We start from the raw sequence: 22,883 nt of genomic DNA on the forward strand, positions 1-22,883 counted from the left end.
TTTGAAAGGTAAGGGTTAGGTTTAGGGTTAGTGGTTGGTGTAGGGTGTCTGTGGGACTCACATTGCAGGCATGCCGTTATACTGTATTTTTAACAAGGTACTGTACCTTATAATTTCTGTATGATCTATTTTAACCTGCACATGTCAACAATATGTATTTATTTCAGTGTTTTCTATTCTGTAATTCACTTTATTTACTCTAAAGAGCTGCAAATAAAAGCTGTCAGTGTAAAAGCACATCACACAAGACTGCTCTAACAGCTATGTTACAATAAAGCACTGATGTATACTGTGTGAAACAAGAATAATTTTTTTTGAGCAGTAAACTTGACTACCATGTGCATCTTGAAGGAATAGTTAACCCAAACATTTTTATTCTCTCATTATTCACTTACCCTGATGCCATCCCAGATGTCCATGACTGTCTATCTTCAGCAGAACACAAATGAAGATTTTTAGAAAATTGAGCTCTGTCAGGACCTTATAATGCAATTACAGAGGTGCCAACACTATGACGGTCCAAAAGTCACATTTTGGCAGCATAAAAGTAATCTATGTGATTCCAGTCGATCAATAAATGTCTTCTGAAGAAAATATTTGTGTAAAAATAAAACGATAATTATAAAGTTATTAACTTAAAAAATTAAGAATAAGCGCTTCCTGCCAGCAGTTGACACATCATGTAGTTGTTGTGTGACATGAGCGCTTCAGCAACTTCACGTGAGAATTTGGAAGCGGCGATTATTTACAACAGAAGAACGTTTAATTTTCTACTTGTTTCTTACATAAACCAAAGGATTCACTTCAGAAGATATTCATTGACTGGAGTCGTGTGGATTACTTTTATGCCTAAATGTGACTTTTAAACTATCAAATTCTGGCACCCGTGTACTTCTATTATAAGGACCTGACAGAGCTCCATCTTCTTCTAAAAATCTTCATTTGTGTTCTGATGAAGAAAGACAGACAAACACATCTGGAATTGCATCAGGGTAAGTGAATAATGAGAACATTTTACATTTTGGGATAATCTAACACATTATAATCTATTACATGACCTCATTTATAATCAGCCATGAGTTTAATAGCAGGGCTGTTAAGAGGTAAGATTCAGGAGAACTTATTTCATTGGTAACATTGTGTGGATCAGACAACAGAAAAATAAAGCTGACACAGACCTAACATCTGCACCACTTCTGTAACACTGTTGCTCAGGTCAGAGGAAGTTATAAAACCACAGGAAGAGCTGATCATGTTTAAATGAAGAACAGTAACTACATCATGAAGAGAAAGACGGACAGAGACTGAAAATGGCTAATAAGTGTCTCATATTTCTGCTGGTGCTGAAAATGATCTGCTCACTTCTAAAAGGTAAATGAATCTGTATATGCTCTAAAACATGTTTGCACATGAGATAATGTGAATATGTATCTATTAAAAATGATTTTAATGAAATCAAAATGTCAAAATAGATTACAATATGAACGTCCATCTTTACTGTGTGTTTCAGGTACCAGTGGAGTGAAAGACACTCATGTGATCTTCAGTTCTGGTGAAAATGTCACTCTGCCCTGTAATAATGCCGGTTCTGACTGCAGCACAACTACATGGAACTATAATAATAATAGAAATTCAGAGACAATTGAACTGTTTAAGAAAGGGAAGAAGAATAACATAGAGAGATACGAGAGACTGAGTCTGGGGTCTGACTGCTCTCTGAACATCAATAAAGCCTCAAAAGAAGATTATGGATCTTACACCTGTCAGCAATTTATTAATGATCATCAACAAGGAAATGATGCACGTGTTTATCTGCATTTTCTTCATGGTCAGTGTTTTTGTTCATTTTATGATTGATTTATACAGGACACCATTCTCTCGTTACAGTCATTTTACTGAAATCTTTCAATGTCATCTCTGTTTTATTTTCTGTTTCAGTCTCTCCATCATCCACACAGACTGAGATAAGACCAGACAGTTCTGTGTCTCTCTCCTGTCAGTTGATTTTACATGATGGAGTTTTGTGTGATAATTTGGTCCGTTTTGAGGGAATTCAGCTGTTGTGGGTGAATCAGGCTGGTGTTGATCTGCAGAGAGACTCCAGATATCAGATATCATCAGGACACTGTATCAGCACTCTGACTACAAAACTCCTGAATGAAGACAACAACAGAAAGTGGACGTGTCAAGTTAAAAAGGGAACTAAAGTGGAGGCTTCATTCAGCTATTCTGTCAAGTATTCGGGTGAGAAAACAATCTTGTTATCAGTTTTTGAAGTCTCTGTTACACATGCATAACATTAAACTAGGACACATAACATAAACACTAAAGTAAGTTACACAAAGTACTTGTCATGAAACAAGTTACTGTTCAAAAGTAAATATTTTATTTTCTGCTAAAACACTGAACAGCAACAAAACTACCTCAGTACTTTTAAACCTTTAAACCTGTTTGTCACTAAAAACGTCCCTGATCCATGAGATCATTGAGTGCAATGTCTGAAGTTGAAGGGAGTTTTTACATTTGAGCATTTTCAGGAAGATTAATTATAATAATTATATACAAACGATAATAATCTTTCATAATTTAAATAATTTTAAGAGCTCTGGAAGTGTGCTGAGGCCCCCTAGTGTGTCCTGACCCCTGTTTGAGAACCACTGTTTTTTTATTTCGATATCTTGATACACTTTGTGACCAGAAAAAAATTTAAATATTTATGAAATGATTATAATGTAATGAACTATAATGTCCATATTGTAAAATATAGAGCTAACTAACTATATAACAATGTATCTTCTACAGCTCCAGCTGATACAACACCTGTGCGTTCAGTCACCAACAGTGAGTCATTGTCAAACACACAGTAACTCCTACACAAGATACTGAACTGATGTCACTTTAGTGGTTTGCCGTGTTCTTCTACATACAGAAAATACATGTCCATGTTTTCAAATATATATTTCAAATATAAGTGATTTCTCTATGAAGGAATTAAGAATGAAAATCTACTCAGATTGTTGTGTGCAAAGTAACTCTTTCTTAATGAAAATCAAAGATGTCAGTGATCTGGATTGTTTTGTTCCTGCTCTTACAATGATACAGCGTGCGTGACAATATATCTGATACAGTCTGTTTTCTGATGAAGATCTTCAATACAGTCATGTGACTGTTCTGTTACACTATAGTTGCACTGATACAGAGTCAACAACAGCTGATGAATTAAAGAAGACAATGATAAGAAAAAGAATTGGAAGAGAAATACAAATATGCATTCCTTGATGTTGTTTTCTTGTTTATAAATAGATGTTTTGTATTCAGTTCGATTTTTTGTTTTTCTACACATGGTGCACATGAACTAAAATACATCCTCCAAAGTTGCAACTTTTACAACTACGTATAACAAACTATCTTCAGTCTTCACCCCAATCTCTGAAAGGACCTCAACTTCCAAAGCACCAGTACCTCCATCACAACAAGGTACATGTAAATATACTGTATGTAATGGATGATTGTCTCATTTCAGTGGTTTTTGTAGTGTTATAACCAGGGGTGGAAAGAGTACTGAAAAATCATACTGAAGTAGAAGTACTGTTACTTCCCAAAAAATATAGTGTGAGTAAAAATAGCTGTCCTAAAAACTACTCAAGTAAGAGTAGCTCATTTAAAAGTACTCATGAGTAGTGAGTATTGAGTAGTGAGTTGCAAAACCTATGCCCCATTATAATGAACACTGTATGTCAACTAATACATCACTTATCTGTGATAAACAACATGAACCTGATTCCAAAACATAAAAGGGAGACATGATAACAGAAATGAAAAGATTAAAAAGTTATTTTCAATACACCGATCACCATTTTAAATCACAATGAATGAAACAATTACATTAAATCTCCCTTAATGCCGACAGAGCGTTATTGTTGTGCATAAAACATGTTCAAACAATGCAAGGAATGCAGAAAAATGCTAAATAAGCAGAATCACTTGGTATGTCATGTCCTGCACAATAGTGGAGAGCAGGCATGAGAAGTTGTTTGGTACAGTTGCTTCATCACACTTAAATAGAAATAATTCACCCAAACATAAAGATTCTCTCATCATTTACTCACCCTCATGCCATCCTGGATGTGTATGACTTTCTTTCTTCAGAACTCAAAAGATATTTAGAAGAATATTTCAGCTCTTTTGGTCAATAAAATGAAAGTGAATCGGTGCTGAAATATTGAAGCACCACAAATCACATAAATCAGCATAAAAGTAGTCTATAATAATGTGCACTTCAAGTCTGACATTTTGATGCAAATACACTTTTTGTACCACTGTTTAAATTCACTTTAGACATAAACGACTTCGTTTACATTAAATTCTCACCAAGATGGCCATTGGCATAAAAGTTGCAATCTTTTATATTTCATCTAGATTCTAGATCAACCAACCAGTGGTGCTCTTGCGATTTATGTAATGAACACCCCTTGTCTAATATAGAAAACTACTCAAAAGTTGGATTGAGTCTCTTTTTTCCGATCTAGATTATTTTATTGCCCAGCTCTATTGATAACATTGCATTAATCTCTCACAGCAGCCCCATAATCTCAGTGATTGATTTCTTTAAATTAGAGGCAGGATTAATGCTGATTAAATTAAACTCACACGACACATTCAAGCAATTGACCTTTTTCACTGTGAAAAGCACTTCCAGGTGCGGCCGGTTATGTTCAGCTCTAAACTGTGCTTGAGGCATTCTCCACATCCATAACAGTTGGCGCTAGATCTGCAGGTGCCATTTTTTTTTTAAGTAAATAGCCCAGTAAAAGTACAGTTACAGCACTTTAAATGTATTCAAGAAAAAGCAAAAGTGTACAATTCTTAAACTACTTTTAAAGTATAATTCTTGGGAAAGAGTAGTTAATTACAATAACGTGAGTATTTGTAATTTGTTACTTTACACCCCTGGTTCTCACATACTGGAATTCTCCAAGATCACAACATTCAGAACAGACGGTTTATATAAAACAATTAAAAGTGGACACAGTAGCTCAGATTAGTTTTACACTTCTGTGGGGACACTGATCTCATCAGTAACTCACTTTCACTGAATCTATTATTGATCAAAATAATGTAACACATGATCTTCTGTATTATACATCTGAATGTTTCACTCTTTGTTCTCTCTCTTAGTGATTGTGATTGTTGGTGTGATTGCTGCATTAGCTGTTCTCCTTCCTGCTGTTCTTCTATGTGTGATCCTTAAAAAGAGAGCTGGTAAATCTTTATAAAAACCTTCAATTAAAGTTGTCCAGCGTTTTTCATTTTCACATTGTTTTCACATATAATTTTTCATATTTCAAATCAGGTTGTATCATAGAAACAGTGAATCATGAAGAAGTTTGAGTTGAAAAAATGATTTGAAAAGTATAAAAGTAGTCCAGACAGTTTCTGCCCATTCATGATACACGCAAGAACTTTTGTATTTGCAGTTGGAATTGGGACAACTATTTCATTTTATCATAAAGATTACAAGAGGCACTTTCACAACTATTTTTCAGGTAATAGACGAGAGATTCACTCCAATTCTACCCCAGGTGCAAATGTAAGTCAACAAAATGATTAAACTGTATTAAGCTCAAATATTAATATTTATAATTTGACAGTTACTGTTGTAATTTTCCTGTGGCTCATATTGTGACACACTTGAGTTTGTCTGCATAATATATTTTCTGACTGTCATATAACACAGTATATAGTTTCTCTCATTTGCATGTACAAACTTTAAAAGGAAATGTTTACTGCATGAAGATGGATTTGAGTTTATAAGAGTCATTTGATCGAGACTTTCAAGGTTTTCTTTTTTCTTTCATGTGTCGGAGCAGACAGATGATGTGACTTATTCACTGGTTACAGTTTCTGGAAAAAAGCAGGTGTCAAAGATCAATGTGAGTAGATACGGCCACATCCGCTGTTCATCCACTGACCTTTCCCATTCAGAGAAAACAGACCTGAACTGCACATTTCCCAAACCAAGTAGAGTTATATCCTGTCTCTACAGATGTTTTATGCTGAAATGCATTTCTTTTCAATTTGTATCTCAAAGAATTAATCACTAACAACATGCAGCAATAATATCAGTGATTTGAATCACGTTGTTTGACATCTATGATGTTGTTTCAGGTTCATTCTGATGATAACGTGACTTACGCTTCCATCAGAGGAGCAACAGCTGGACCCCACTGAGGACTGCAGTGAACTTTATACCACAGTGAACAAGATTGTTTGCAAATAAATCAAACAAACAAACAAACAGTTAGTAATTACACAAAGCAACACCACATGACCCTAAATTATTAAATATATAAAATAAAATATACTGGAATATAAACCTTGTAAAATGTATTTCAATTCAATTCAAAGTAGCTTTATTGGCATGACTGTAAACAGTACAATATTGACAGTCACAGAGGTTGCGTAAAAACAGAGCTACATCTTAATCTATAATTAAATTATTATTATTATTTCAAATGTTTATCTGGCATTTTGGTTGATGTCTGGGGAGTTTCGGCATGTTTGTTTCGAGGTTTTTATGTCTTTTTGTAAATAATGTTTTACTGGCTTCATTATTTAGAATTAATATCAAATTAGCATTTGTTTTCACAGTTTGTTATTAAAATACAGATGTCTAAAACAAATATTTACAATGATAATTAATATAATGATTTACAGACATGAACAAAGATTTTAGATAAGAATTCAGAAACTCTTTATAATAATGGTCTGTCATTAATATGTAATTATGCCGGAATTAATGAAGGACAAATGAGTAGTACTACATTAACACTTTAGTTGCTACAATTAACTAATATGGAAACATGATTAACTAATCAGTAAGTAATAGTGAACTGATGTCAGAGGTAGTTCACTGTTGGGTAATCAATAATTACTGAATTTGATTTGCCTCATTGAGAGCTATTAACTAACTATAACTTATTAAAAATAATTACTAATTAAGTACTAATCAAAACATTAACATTTCTAAAATGTGAATGATTTTGTTTTTATTGCAAACAAGATCATGAAATTCATCTTCAGAGAAACATGCGTCTCACGTGTTCTTTGTGGACATTAATTGATGAATGTAACAGTTCTCTAAATCAAGGTTACAGTGTTTGGTAGAGTATCATAGTCAGATTACCTTACAGAAATATAGACGTTTGTGCCCAACCTGTGTTTTCCTTGAGATATCTCTTCTGTTCATTACAAATTATTAACTTCAGCATGTTAGATATTGCTGGAGGTCTTTTTTATTTTAAATAATTTTGGTAACCCATACGTAATGAATCAAGTGTTCGCACGTAAACATTAAGGAATTACTAATGATCATTATTTTAAAGTGATGGTCATGATAACACATTAGTAATGAATGAAAAAACACTTATATATTTTAATATATTTATATTTTATTTATATTTTTACAATTAACTTTTTAGCCATAGATACTGTAGGTTAATCTTACAAGAAGTGTTTAATTTTATGTGAAGTTCATTACAAAAAAAAATTAATGGATCCATTGAAAAAATAATGAGTGTCTCGTCCATCAAGCTTCTAACCTAATCAGGATTCACCATATTCGATGCTCGCACTGAAACTGAAAGAAGACAGAGCGCGATTTGTAGGAACAAACACTTGAATATTCATTACTAACTGACAAGTAACACCACAGTTATTATTAATGGTTTATAATGTGTTTTCACTTCATAATAATGGTCCAGATACCCGTTAACTCCCAATGAAGGAACAGTGAGATCTCATTCATTAATAATGCGTTACCATGATCCACACTTTAAAATAATTGTCCAGATCATTAGTAATTCCTTCATGTTTATGTGGAAACACTTGACTCATTACTTATGGGTTACTAAAACTATTAAAATAAGTTAATAATTTGTAACGAACAGAAGAGTTATCCCAAGGAAAACACAGGTTGGGCACAAACATCCCTATATTTCTGTAAGATAAGTTGACTATGATACTCTACCAAACACTGTAACCTTGATTAAGCCTTAGTAATACTCATTTTTCCTGCATTAATTCCTGCATAATTACCTATTAATGACGGATTAATGACATTATTATAAAGTGTACAAGAATTCTGTAGCAAAATTTTATTCCATTTCTGCTAAAACAACAAGTTGAATATGATTAGATTTTTTAACTAAATATTGAATCAAATTATTGCTCTCATTTAAAATATATACTAATATTAAATACCAGTTAAAATGTTTGACGTTCACATGATCTAATGAGAGGGCACTTGCTTGCTAATTTCATCTGACAGGGTAATACAAAAGAAACCCCTTGCATGTATATATTCATACACTTTAGTGCTATGTAACCACTTTCCTGGAAGATCACATGAGCCCCTGAACTTCCATTTTTGTTTCATGATCTCGTATGAATCAGAAGCGCCCCCTCTTAAAAACCTAAACACCGTGGAGAAACCTGTAGTTTCGTCACTAACCTCAGCAAAATTATTTGGAGGGCCTCTTCCTCCATCATCCAGACCAGGAGCCCTTTGAGGTCCACTGTTGTTAACATCACCCATAACCAAGATGTAAATCCTATAAGGGAGTTATTGCACAACACTTACATGAAAATTACATGTTTATAACTGAATCAAAATCAATTAATTGAGAAAGTTTACAGATGACAGAATGTTCCCCATAATTTCAAAGACAGAAGACAACAATAACAGGTTGCAAATGAACTTGTGGACCTAACGCTTTTTCTTTTATTGTGTCCTGAATTTTATTTCATTTTCTTATTTTATGCACTTAAAGTACATATGCATGTATCAAGTGGTTTCTAAATGTTGTTTGAGTTGTGTATGGATGCACATGTCAAATTATAAACTTCTTCAGATTAAGAAAATTAAATCTGTTTTAGTGTTAAAATAAATATTAAAATAATAATTAAATCATATAATCACTACTGTGTTATAAAACCATATGACTTCCTTTTTCATAACACAAATAACTTGTGACAAAATGTTGTGCTCAGTGATGTCATAGAATGGCAGTTTATGTTACCACCTCTTCAAGCTTGAAAATAATGTAAAAGTCTAATAAATTATTCAATGAGACTCATGATAGTTATAAAAGCATATGATGAGGTTTATTGAGAAAAAACAAACCAAAATCAAAAGTATTATTTAGTGAAACTGTTGACAGACTGTTGCTCTCCTCTGCACGTTCATGAGACTGAAAGAGATCAACATTTCATGCAGCCCTGCTCACGAGATAGGGTGCTCAAGTGAAAACTCACTTTGTTTATCTAAAAACAAGTCCCCACACCGATACTAACCAGAACACAACACAGCTGCACACAAACTAGAGAACCGAACTTACTAAACACGTCTGAAGAGTTTGTAATTAAGGAATAGATGCATTTCTATGCACAGCCTTATATGAGGGATATATACAGGCTGAAGGCAACCAAAATTAAGCACCTGGTTTAACCTGTTAACCTGCACCAGTGCGCAGTCGCACCGAAGAGTCCCCCCCCCACCCCTAGTTTAATGTTTATGAATAGATTTAACGTGAAAGAACATCATTAATCTTGGCAAACTATATATCATTTTAAAGGTGTAAGCCTCAAGCATCGATGATAGAGCTCTGTTTTTCGATGAAAAGCTTATAACGAATGTATTTCTTGCATTTATGTAAGCAATACAGATCAAACAAACGTAATCAAAAACGGAGTACATACCAGTAGTGTCGTAATAACGAGCCACACACGCATCCACTGCTAAAAGTTCCAGATTGGATGGAAAGGTGAGGGTCCACTGAATAACATCCCATAGAGCATTTTTAGTCCAAAGAAACAATAACGTTGTAACATTGATGGTTATTCCTTTGTTTACATCGAGTTTCTTCAGGGTGAAGTATCATACTTGTCGGTTATGCAATAAAATTATGCATAAAAACAGACTCCGGTAGCCGAACGTTATATGGGTGTGTTGCTTAGAGTGTAATGAACAAATTAAGACCGCACACACACACACAAATACAAAGATAGGCAATATATAGGTCGAAATATCCAAACACTGCGGTCAGTTTTTTGGCGTCATGATATGCTGATCCTATTGTTTTGTCTTTACAACGAAAGCCAATGAAATAATTGAAATGATATGACTGATAGAAAATGTAGCCAAGCAGTGCACGATTCCAACGATATCCGGGAAGTTTAAATTCCTCGCGAACAAGATGTTTTTTTATTTATTTGAATCAGCCACTCTAACCTGCGAATTAGGCTGTGACCACACCCCGTCATTTGACAACAAACGAGCCATAGTAAAAAGACGGTTCCCCAGTCAACATCTGTTTTCGCGTCTTACTTACTGGACGGATTATCTCATCAAATGGATCGTCAAAAGAAGTTTTTTCTGCTGAAGATGTTTTATTTGAGATCACTCGAAGCAGCGATGACGAAATTGAGGAGTGAATACAGCGACGACGGTGATATACTTGAGGACGGAAAAGATGGTCCAATTTTACATCGGTGAGTTGCTATGTAACATGCACACATTATACGTGTGTGTGTGTGAGAGAGAGAGAGAGAGAGAGTGTGTGTGTGTGTGTGTGTGTGTTTGTTTTCCCATTTGATTTATATGGTAAATGCAATGTGGTCTGAAAAGACCAAATATAAAACAAATGGCTTGTCTGATGGCTGGCCATCAGTGTGATTGTTTGTTGGTTCTATGTCTGACCATCCATATGAATGCTGTCTGTATCACTGGCCATCACCAGCCATTGAATGTTGAATGGGCGACTATCGGTATGAATAGTGTATATGACTAAAATAGCTTGCAGTACCCTTCATAACATTTGATCATTAGGTTGCTTTTTGAGGTATCCAAGGAGGCTTCTTGGTACCTGGACATAGTCTTGGAAAAAATATTGCAGAAATCTCATTTTTCATAATATCTTCCTCAAATGTGAAATATAAACTGATGAGACATGTGGCTTTCAATCAATTGCCTAACTGGATTCATCCAGGTTTGTTTTCATTGATTTTTCCATAAAATAATGAAATGTTACTTGCAGTACAAATTATCTTCAAGACACTTTAAATTCTATAAATTTTTGTCTGTGTAAGTTTTTTCAACTTTTACATTTGGGTAATAAACTCCAAAGTGTCTTCTTTTTAAATATGTCTAAATTGTGCATGTAGAGCAAATTGTTCAGTAACTACAATTATTTTAGTTTGGGGATGTCATTTCTGGGGATGTGCCTCAGGCAGGGGAGGTAGAAAGGGAACCGACATAGTCTTGGAAAAAAGCTTGCAGGAACCCCATTTTTCATTATATCTTCCTCAAATTTGAAATATAAACTGATGAGACTTGTGGCTTTCAATCCTTTACGTAATTGGATTCCTCCAGGTCTATTTTTATATATTTGTACATGAAATAATAAAACATTTTTTGAAGTTCACATTATTTATGAGGCACTTCAACTTTTATAACTTTTTATTTGTTTGAGCATTATCAACTCTGATTTGTTGTTAGTAGAGTGCCAAGTGTCTTCTTTCCAAAGAGACCTTAATTGTGCCTGTGGTACACTGTTCTCAGGAGCTATATTTATTTTAATTCAGGTATGTCATTTTCAGCTGTGAGCCCCTGAGTGGGGGTGCAGGTTAACAGGTTAAACTTTTTTTGAAAAGGTTACTTTATTAAAACATCTACAAAATTAGACAACATGCAATGACAAAGACTAACACAGTCAGAGAGTGTAAAACATAGACAGACAGACCTGATTAATAACAGATACCAAATATTAATGAAGAAAAATATGTTCTATTAATTATTTAATTTTTTTATAAAACATGAATAGATGAAATAGCTGAGGAAATTAAAATACAATAAAAGTTTAGTTCAGGAGTTCAGTGTCCCAATTCTTGTGTATATTATAGTGTAGGGCTACTTATGTGGCTTTGTTACTTTCCACCCCTTCATACACATCAAGGATGAATCAAAAAACAGTTTTAAGTCGAATTAAATGTGCAATCTGCAGCTTTTAAAACAGCGGCACTGAGAATTCAAGAGTTAACTTATCTTTATGGCAAACAAAAACTAACTGATGGTTACAAAGTGCATGGACAACATTTACACGGAGGCAACATCAATCCCCTTTACCTTGTAGCCCCTTAAAGGCGGCTGTTGTGGCACTGACAACAGTCCAGTTGCAGCAATTACATACTGTAACAGTCATCACTTTCTCTGCAAGTTCCCCATGGGTTTAAATAGTTAATGTGATTACTTTTTAAAATGTAAAACTATTACTTCTGTAACTTTATAAATGAAAGTGTTTCTATAAGAAATACATTTTCTGATATCTTATGCCTGTCAGGTTTGTTGAGGAATAAAGTGTTAATGAGAGTGATTGACAGATTCAAAAGTGATTGATACTGTAAAACAGCTGCTGGGTTTTTTGGTACTGCAGTGAAACTTTCGATTGCTCTTTGTAAACACAGAAAATTGTTCATCACATTTCTGTCACTCTTACTGATATAAATGTTCATCATTTTTGTACTGTTGCCTTTCTGTTTGTTTTCCTCTCTCCATACATTCCAGGCATCTTTGTTACAATTCATGTATGTCCTGACACATTGAGTCCTTTCAAATAGTCCATCAGGAGTATAAAACAATATAGTCCAAAGCAACAATGATTTCCAAAAGTCCAGTTGAACCCACAAGTGTTGATCAGGAAATGCTTAGTTCAAGTCATTCCATGTCATACCAGGTCAATTACAAAACTATCTGCAGTCATTTCATATCAAATGAAACACAATAAACCACGTTTACAGTCAATGAAGGGAGGAGTGATGGGAACAGACAGGAGTGAAGCCACAAATATCAATCCTCTGATCATGCTCAAATTGGAAATAAAATGCCATATGCCTGTTTTCCTGATAGATAAAGCACATAGTTTTACGTAATTATAGTACTTTATCATATGCAACAACACATACACTTGAAGTCATATTGTACTTGTTCATGATCTTCACAGAAAAGTTCATCCAAACGTCACATGGGTCTTCAGAAGTTTCACTGCCTTTCATTTCTCAGATTGGCTGCAATAACTCCGTATTAACTGGTGTGTCAGAATGATTATGATGCCTCAAAACATTGAACCAAAATGCAGATAACTACAGAAAATCTGCATATTAAAAAAATCAGACAATACAAGTAAAATGGGTTCACATGAAATGGGAAATATGGAATAATAATCTGCTTTTGACATCAAAACTTAAACAGTTATGCGCACAACACTTGAGCACATTGGATAAGATGGTAAGAATGCCAGTAAATGTGGATACATGCAGAGGGAAATTACACATACATTTTTGCCCATTTTACCAGTGTTCTTATCAAACATGCATAAGTGTTTTCATGTTTTATACATCAAATGCAGAGAATAATCAGATGATTTCAAGTAAATGTGGTTTTCTTGCCCTGTCTGATTTTTTGGAATAAGCTGATTTTTGGTAGTTATCAGCAAATTGGTGTGCAAGTTTACACACTCATTATGTCCGAACCAGACAAATTACCAGCAACAACAATTAGTCAACACAGAACACGTTACATATGTAATCATGCGGCGTGACAATTACAGTGGAGCAGGATTTTGGACCACTTAAGTGTCACAGTGAGTGAAGCAACAACGCCACAGAAATGTCCTGTCGCTCGTCTTTTGTTGCATCACGGCTGTTTAGCCCTTGTGAAAAAAGTATACTTGAAGTCAGACTATTTAAGTACACTTCAAGTGTGTTAATGATTAACTAACTTGAAGTGTGCTAGTTTGAAACAACTTATATTGTACCAAGTATATTTTAGTTGTATTTAAATTGTAGTAAAGCATAACTTTAAGTGTATTAGTGTACTTTATTGGAACAAATTCAAGTATACTTAGTATAATTTAATTATATGCCAGTGTAGGGTAATTCCATGCTTGATTAGTGATATTAAAGTATACTTTATTTGTGTTACAAGTACATTACAAATTAATTGCAAGTGTATTCGAAACATACAAACAATATACCATAAGTGATATTTGAGTAAAAAGTATATGCTCAGTAACACCTTTGGCTTATTCAAAATACTACAAATTGCACACTTTGTCTTCAATATCAAACTGTTATTACTTAGCCATACTTTGTACAATACAGTTTAAACATTACATCGTCTTACACAAGACAGTATTTTAAATGTGTTACCTTCATACACTGTAAAATTGTACATGTTCAGTTTACTTAAAAATTAAGGAAACCTATTGCCTTATTTGCAAAGAAAACTTACTTACTAAAATTAAGTTATATTAATGTTCCTATGCAAGTAATGTCAACTTGTTATTAAACTTTTAAATTTGTAGTTAACAAATTTTTTTTGTTAATTTTCTTTAAATTAATTAGTAACCTTACAAATTATTTATTAGTAGATTACTCTATTAAGTCAATTAACTTAAATTTAATACAATTTGTTCACTTTACATCTGAAATAAGCCTAATCTCAACATGAGTTTACTGTATCACTTTTAAGTTGTGTACACTTAAAATACTACGTGCAATCGGTTTCCACATTCTCTTAAAGTAAACTGAACATACATTTTCTAGTTCAAATAACACACTTAAGTTTGAAATTCTCAACTGTTTATTTGCATAATAAACAGCTGAAACTCTAAGAACAACACAATAAACAAACAATCTGTTCTCAAGACTTAGACCTCTTGCAGCACTCTGCAAGACCATAAACAAGGTATAGAGCATTTGCAGAACAGGCACTGTGCAAACTCCAAAAAAGTATTTATTTAATAAAAAAAGAAAAAGAGCCTTTACAATTTGGAAAAACCTGCATGTGTCTTTGGAAAGATTCTTAAACTGAACTGCAATTACAGCAAAATATGCCAGAAACAAGTTCAGCTTAAAAGACCATTTTAAGGGTTTGGAGACCCTTAAAAGAATGTCTTTTTTGTCCCAAAGACAGAAATACCCGCTGAATAAAATCAAATGTGTTCCTCATTGTCTTTGGATGGTCTAAATTTAGAGCATAGATCAAAGCAAAGTGGAGACATACAGAATGTGGCAAATTTGGGACATCATCCATGACAATTCTTCCCTCCATTGCATCCACGTTGAGGGCATGTGAACGTTTGGCAGGCTTGCCTTCAGGTAAAACTGTGAGCAGTCCAACATCTAAGTCGCTGAAGCCTGCATCTACATCTGAATCCTATAAGAGAATGAAAAATAGGAAGTGTGAATTTCTGTTCATTGCTGGATATATTCTAGTGACCATGGGCTGTTCATTAACCAAAACTTTAAACTTCATTAATTTTTGTTAACCACAGCAGGTGTACAGTGCTCCATGCAAACATCAAGCACAAGGAAATGTAATCAAGCTTTAAATCATGAGATGACAGATTTACAGAGTTACAAAACAGAACATATTGTTTCAGAAGACATTGATGAAATCACTCATCATAAGGGTGAATTATTATTTATGGGTGAACTATTCCTTTAAACTTTGTTTTCTAGTTTACTGTATCATATTGCATGTCTTCAGAAGACTTGGAAAATCACAAGTTCAATGGAATACTTTATTGTACTTTTTATCACTGGCATCCGGTAACACCGTCCGCACGCTCACAAGAGAGTTGAGTTCCGGCGTATGACGGAGGCGTAGCATAAGCTCCGGTGATAAGTGACAAACGCGAAAGCGCAGCGGATAGAGAAAGCCAGTGAACGGCCGTGACCAGAAGCCAGTTATTACAGTTCATAAAGTTAGAAATATGGATATTTTTCTTACAAAAATGCATCACTTCGCTTTAGAAGGCCTTTATTAGCCCCCTAGAGCTGTATGGTTGATTTTTTTAATGGATGGATGTGCTTTTTTGGGCTTCAAAATCGAAGGTACCATTCAATCCCATTTTTAAGCTTGGAAGAGATCGTGATTGTGCATGGCTGAAAGAAGAAAGTCATATACACCTAGGATGGCTTGAGGGTGAGTAACTTATGGGATAATTTTTTTATTATTTAAAAATAATAAATTTTGGGGTGAACTAACCCTTTAAGAACACAGAATTGAATTGACAGTATATTTTATTGCATCAATTTAATTTAAATCACCAATGTCACAAATCAGAAGTATAAACGGCGATAAAAATACTTACGAAACTCATCCTGAAAAATTACTCTGGGTCATCCCCAAGAGGATTGGAAGACCCTGAAGCACTGCAGTGCAAACAAGTGTTACATCAGATGACTACGAAAAAGTAGATACAGGTAGATGTGAGGGTAACAATCATAGCCAAATCATGATTTAAAGATGACAATCACAAAGAAATACCTTGAGTCAACATGATGCATAATTTCATCAAGTGTTCTTCCCTGATTTCCTCCTTTTCTCCGAAATTTTCAGTCAAACATAAAGAATATGTGTCCAACGCTGCATAGAACTCAGATCTCAGATTTTCCCCAGATATGCGATTGTATTTTGCAAAGACCGGAGCAAAAATATGGAGAGGTTATTAACATTCAAATACACAATTCATAGAAAGTAACTCTGGGATTTGGAGGAGGAAAACAACCTGGCTTTCTGTGAAAAGTGCTGGCCACTCCTCCAAGATTTCACAGACATGTCACTGTCATGCACAGTAATGTGAAGAGTCATCGACATGGCAAACTAAAATTACAAAACAAAGAAAAAAGGATATTATAAGCTGCCAAAGGTTAGGGGTCATTTATTAGAGAAGGCTGAGCAACTTGCAGTGAATGCAAACTGCACAACTCATAAGAGAGCAAATGCTCAACCATGCAGTCTGTGGTTTGCAGAGGAACATTATGTCAGTGTTGATTGCCAAGATTTTCTCAATCTGCATGAACTTGGGCAAACCTGAACAACATCCAACTGAAACCTCCATGTCTGGGCAGTACTTAATGCCATCAATGTAAACACTGGATGAAACAAGTGTGGTACTACAGTTAGGACTCCACAGCTGCAGATATTCCTGAACATTGTCAGAAAAGTCTGTGACAAGTGAACTACACACTCTGTCCTTTGTACACTTGGCTTGAAAAAATAAATGGCATCCATGTGATAGGCAATTGCCATTTGATGCTTCTTGGCCAGCATTAAGGGGACATTTTTTTTAATTTTGTGCAACACAGATCACTTTCTTGAAGAACTTCTTTTTCCCCTCAAATCAAATTGTCCATAGATTTCTCAACAGCCCATACATTCCTCAAGTTTTGGTTGGAAATTGATTTTTGATAAAAATACTTTTAACAACGCACAGATCTTGGATTATCAGCCATCTAGAATGCCTGGGTCTGAGAATCAATTTTGCAAAGAGCGTGCTATCCCCCAGCCAAAATATCTCTTTTCTGGGAATAGTGCTAGACTCAGTGCAGATGACGGCGCGCCTCTCATCAGAGCACGCGGTCGCTATTCGGCGCCTTGCAACATCATTCAGAGCGGGCGCGCGCGCCCCGTCAAACGATTTCAAAGGATGCTCGGTCTCATGGCCTCGGCATCAGCTGTACTCCAGCTAGGATCGTTGCACATGCGTCCTCTCCAACGCTGGCTCAAGAGCCGTGTCCCCACTCACGCGTGGCGCTCGGGCCACTTTTTAATCAGAGGAAATCACGACTGTATAAAAGCCCTGACGCCCTGGAAGGCCGTCGACTGGTATCAAACCGGCGTGAGTCTGGGCGTGAACACACGGAGATGACAGATGCCTCCCAAAATAGGATGGGGGGCCCTTTACGAGGGCAGGCCTGTCTCCGGCTTTTGGTCAAACCCGGAAAAGTGCCTACATATAAACTGTCTGGAAATGAAAGCGGTCGCCTTGGCTCTCAGAGCCCTGCTTCCGTACCTGAAAAACGAACACGTCCTGGTCCGAACGGACAACATGACGGTAGTATCGTATATAAATCGCCAGGGTGGACTCAGGTCGATCTCCCTGCACTCTATGGCCAGGGAGCTCATCTTATGGTCACAGCACAACCTGCGCTCGCTGAGAGCAGCGCATGTGCCAGGCGTCCTGAACCGGGGAGTGGACATGCTGTCCAGAGACAAAGTTCTCCCAGGGGAATGGTCTCTCCACCCCCTGACGGTTCAGTGGTTATGGCAAACCTTTGGCGAGGCAGAGGTCGACCTCTTCGCCTCCAGGGAAAATGCGCACTGCCCTCTTTTCTTCTCAAAGAGCACGGACGCGCTCGCCCAAGTCTGGCCGAGCCGCCCCTTGTATGCTTTTCCCCCGATCGCGATGCTACCTCAGGTCATCAGTCGGATCAGGGAAGTGAAATGTGCAGTGCTCCTGGTAGCCCCTCTCTGGAAAAACCAGACGTGGTTTCCAGAACTGATGCAGATGATGCAATCTGCCCCATGGCCGATTCCGTTGAGGCTGGACCTCCTCAGGCAGCCCAACGGGATTCTTCATCCCCACCCCGATCTGTGGGCCCTTCATGCATGGCCCCTCAACGGGTTCCCGAGAACCTCCCCAGTGGAGTGTTGAGAACCATCACTGAGGCGCGAGCGCCCTCTACGTGGCGCTTATATGCCCAAAAGTGGAAAGTGTTCAGTGACTGGTGTCATACCAAGAGCTTGAACCCCAAATCGTGCGAGATACCAAGTGTACTCGCCTTTTTGCAAGAGCTACTGGAGGCGGGCCGCACACCCTCCACGCTCAAAGTCTATGTGGCTGCCATAGCGGCGTCACACAATCCTGACAAGGGACGCTCATTAGGGAAAAACAACCTAATCATTCGTTTCCTAAGAGGCGCTAGGAGGATGAACCCTCCTCGCCCCCCCTCGGTCCTGGACGCACTCAAGAGTGCCCCGTTGGAACCTCTCTGAACCGTGCACCTTAAACAGCTCTAGCTCAAAACTGCGCTCTTGCTGGCGCTCGCCTCAGTCAAGAGAGTGGGCGACCTGCACGCGCTGTCATCAAGCGCTGCTTGCCTGGAATTTGGACCTAACGACTGCAGAGTTGTCCTTAGGCCAAAGCACGGGTATATTCCTAAAGTACTCTCCACACCCTTCAGAGTACAGGTGATATCTCTGGCAGCGCTATCGTCTCCAGCAGACGAAAGCGACGCTAATTTACTCTGCCCGGTCAGGGCGCTCAGAGTATATTTGGAACGTTCTGCCCCATTCAGACAGATGGAACAATTATTTGTATGCTTTGGCGGCCGCACTAAATGTCTCGCAGTTTCAAAGCAAAGAATATCGCGCTGGATAGTGGATGCTATAGCACTGGCTTATGAAGCCAAGGGCCTTCAATGCCCCTTAGGCGTCAGAGCTCACTCCACGAGGAGCATGGCCTCCTCGTGGGCGTGGTCGAGTGGGATACCCATTGAAGATATTTGTGCGGCGGCAGGCTGGGCCTCGCCTTCGACATTTATCAGGTTTTATAACCTACAGGTCCCCTCATTGCATTCCAACATTCTATCAGCCTGACTGTAGTATGGACTGGAGTATGTATATGCTGAGCATTATCTCCTCCCTTATAAGGTCCGTCTCTGACTGACTTAGAGGGTTTTTTATGCATATCAGTAAATAGAAAAATCAGTACATAAGATATGTGCTCGTGTTTTTACAATGAGCGCCCCACCATGGGCCACCTTGGGGCAAAGGCGCTCTGTATTATCCCATTATATAGCTCGCCGTTGGCCGGCTCGTTGAATAGTCACTTTGCTTTAAGGCTCAGGCATCTGCCTCTGGCTTTATAGAGCGAAGTCAGCACGCACAGCGTTTTGCATGGTGTTCCCATAGCGTAAGCTACTTACGCAATAGGAGAGACCTCTTGAGAGGGAACGACTCGGTTACTAACGTAACCTCGGTTCCCTGAGAGGAGGGAACGAGTATTGCGTAAGCTGCCGTGCTTGTGCTTGGTCAGTTCGCTTCAGTCGATTGAACCTAAAGAACTCTCATGATGGGGCGCCTAATATATAGCCTTAGCCACGCCCATCTTGGCGGGCTCTGAGCGCGCGAGCGCGAAGCAAGCGCGCTCATTGGTCGCGCGTTCAGAGTCGCCCCGCCATTGGTTCGAGCAAGTTGCCGCAGCACAGCCAACGACCGAGCTGCCTCGCTCATTACTGTCTGCTGTGCAGCTGCAATGCGTTTTACATAAAGACTTCAATATTTCTCGAGAAACTGAGTTTTTCCATAGCGTAAGCTACTTACGCAATACTCGTTCCCTCCTCTCAGGGAACCGAGGTTACGTTAGTAACCGAGTCGTTCTTTGCACTTGACGGTGTTCCAGGGGGTCGTCAGGTTGTTGCTGTGCTGTTAAGTTGTTTTAACTGTGCCAGTGTGTTCTGTGTGGTTGATTATTGGCCCCATAATCCCATAAATACATTATTCTGATTTGATTTGAATGCGTCATTAAAGGGATGGTTTGTTTAAAATGTAAAATGATCTCATAATTTTCTCACCCTCATTTGATCCAAGATGTGTATGACGTTATTTTTTTTACTTCTGCATAACAAAAACAAAAAAAGATTTTCAGAAGAATATTGCTGTTATGTAGGTCAATTCAATGTAAGTGAATGGTGGCCAGACCTTTAAAGCTCCAAAAGCACAAGAGTAATCCATAAGTCCATGGCCATAACTACCATTGAGGACACCGAGGTCATGTCCTCTGTATTTTTTTCTTGAAGTGTCGTTTCATTGTGAAGTGAAAATAGTTGACGAGACAATTATCCTTGCATCAACGGACCGTCACGTGACACGTACTTGCAGATACCGCTGTCATGTCAAAACGAAAGTAGTCGGCTGTAGCGGATTGTTTCCTAAACCAATTTTAGGAAATTTAGGAAAAGAACGCAACGCAGTGTCTCGCACAGCTCACATAAACTTCAATACCCACAAATCCATTGTTCAAAATAAACTTGACGCCATGTTAATTTCTGCCTGTGATTTTTCATTCAAATGAAAATGAAAAGGCTGCAACAAACTAAATTATCGTTTGGAAAGCCAGCAGAAGATGAGCAGGCCAAAAAGAAGGAGGGAAGGTGAGAAAGTTAATGGTTATGCAGCAAATAGCAGGGGCGATTCTAGGGTCAGAGCTTTAGGGGTGCTGAGCACCCAATGAGCCCCACTGCCACCACCCACCCTCTTTTCACACAAAAACAAAAAATATGTCTATTGAAAAATAACTTTATCATTTTAACATTAGATCAACTAACTCCAAAATCCCAATTTTTTTTCTTTTTTTCTGAGACCTTTTCAGAGCACCAGCTTAATTGTGAGAGTTCACACAGACAGACCCCTGTAACAAACACAAAACCTTCTTCACTCAGCTGCTTTTCCTGACCGTTAACTCCATGTGCCTCCTTTTGTGTCACAGTCATCAGATTGGTTAGATTAGATTCAATTTTATTGTCATTGAAGTAACAGGTACTTGGACAACAAAATGTAATTCATCTTCTGTAAATTATTTACAAAAAATTTTTCTTGAAAGGCTCTTTTTGCGTGCCAAACTGAGTATGAGTGTATTGAGACAGCTTTAACTGTTTAGGACCAGTGTCCTTATCCCCTAAGTCTGAACAGCTCTCTTCTGTCTCTGCTGCTTTGGCTTGGTTGTCTCTATGTTGCACTCCCTCTGTCTCTTCATTTCTTTCACTAGTCAATTCCCTCTCATCACTTATGGACTCTCCCTGTTGTTTTCCTCCTCCTTTATTATGAAAAAATGTGGTGTAAAATAATGTTACAAAAAGTAAATGTAATATAGGCTACTTAATGCCAATAAGTTAGTATAGGAGTATGAGTAGTTACTGTTTTGCTTGCCAATATTCACTATATGTCAATTGATTGTTGTTGTTTCCTCACCTGGTTCTTCCTGCATGCTCTCCCTTTCCCTTTCTCCTTCTCCATCTCCCTCTCTTTCCCTTTCTCCTTCTCCATCTCCCTCTCTTTCCCTTTCTCCTTCTACATCTCCCTCTCTTTCCCTTGGCACTGACAATCATACACAAATATATTGTAGGCAGGAGAGTTGAGGTCAGTTTGTCATGTCACAAAAATGTTATGGAGACCATTTACAGATTCCAAGGATATGATCAAAAGGCACACAGAGGCGTGCCATTTTAAATGTCTTTATTATTATTATTATTGGGCTTAGAAACTTTTTTAAATCACAAATTCCTTTCACAAGAGAAGCTGTATTCTCCATTGTGGGTTTGAAATAAATAAAAAAAATAAAAGCAGGGGACCATTGCCTAGATAAGTAATTTGATACAACAACAGATAGCTGGTTTGCATTATCTGTTACTTTAGCTTAACACTTTTCAGAAGAACAAAAAACAAGACAGAGGTCATTATGTCTTTTTTCTTTTATTTTTTTGGAGTACTTTATTTTCAGATTTTCAGTTTACAAAAACAAAAAACAAAAACAGTAAAATAAAAAAAAAGAAAAAAAAAAAAAGGAACAACCCCCCTCCCCAAAAAGGTGCTCCAATATTCTACATTAGATATGTAATGTAACAATGTCTTCGAGGTCAATCACATTGTAATATCACATTATCCACATAATCTAGATAGGGTTGCCAGATTTTAATAAAAGTATTGTATCCCTTTCTAATGCTATATGTTATTTTTTTCTAATGGCACACATCTATTCATTTCTAAATACCACCTAGTTATAGATAGAGGGGAATCAGACTTCCATGAGACAGTAATGCATTTTCTAGCCACTGCCAGAGCTATCTCCAGAAAATGTTTCTGAAACCTGTTTAATATTTTATATATTTTCATGAAGTTCCCCAGCAAACAAAACTCTGGGTCAACCGGTAATGAAATTTGTGTAATCTTAGTCAAGACACTACAAAAGTCAATCCAG

General features: G+C 37.1%; 1 protein-coding gene and 1 long non-coding RNA gene across 2 annotated transcripts; one reads left to right on the forward strand and one right to left on the reverse strand.

Annotated features, from left to right (window-relative positions):
* The first annotated feature begins 1,294 nt into the window (after window positions 1-1,294).
* LOC127658473 (uncharacterized) lies at window positions 1,295-6,328 on the forward strand. Its single transcript, XM_052147796.1, has 8 exons — window positions 1,295-1,371; window positions 1,511-1,828; window positions 1,939-2,244; window positions 2,803-3,477; window positions 5,179-5,262; window positions 5,547-5,590; window positions 5,871-5,933; window positions 6,169-6,328. The coding sequence occupies exons 1-4, from the start codon at window positions 1,311-1,313 to the stop codon at window positions 2,865-2,867; spliced, it is 750 nt and encodes a 249-aa protein (XP_052003756.1). The 5' UTR covers window positions 1,295-1,310; the 3' UTR covers window positions 2,868-3,477; window positions 5,179-5,262; window positions 5,547-5,590; window positions 5,871-5,933; window positions 6,169-6,328.
* Window positions 6,329-15,160: 8,832 nt separating this feature from the next.
* LOC127658477 (uncharacterized) lies at window positions 15,161-16,485 on the reverse strand. The gene is made up of 3 exons (XR_007972388.1): window positions 16,391-16,485; window positions 16,215-16,306; window positions 15,161-15,274 (listed from the first exon to the last, which is right to left on the reverse strand). It is a non-coding gene; the product is annotated as an uncharacterized LOC127658477 (long non-coding RNA).
* Between the last annotated feature and the right edge of the window lie 6,398 nt (window positions 16,486-22,883).

This window comes from Xyrauchen texanus, chromosome 17, assembly GCF_025860055.1.
Source record: "Xyrauchen texanus isolate HMW12.3.18 chromosome 17, RBS_HiC_50CHRs, whole genome shotgun sequence".
Taxonomy (NCBI): domain Eukaryota; kingdom Metazoa; phylum Chordata; class Actinopteri; order Cypriniformes; family Catostomidae; genus Xyrauchen; species Xyrauchen texanus.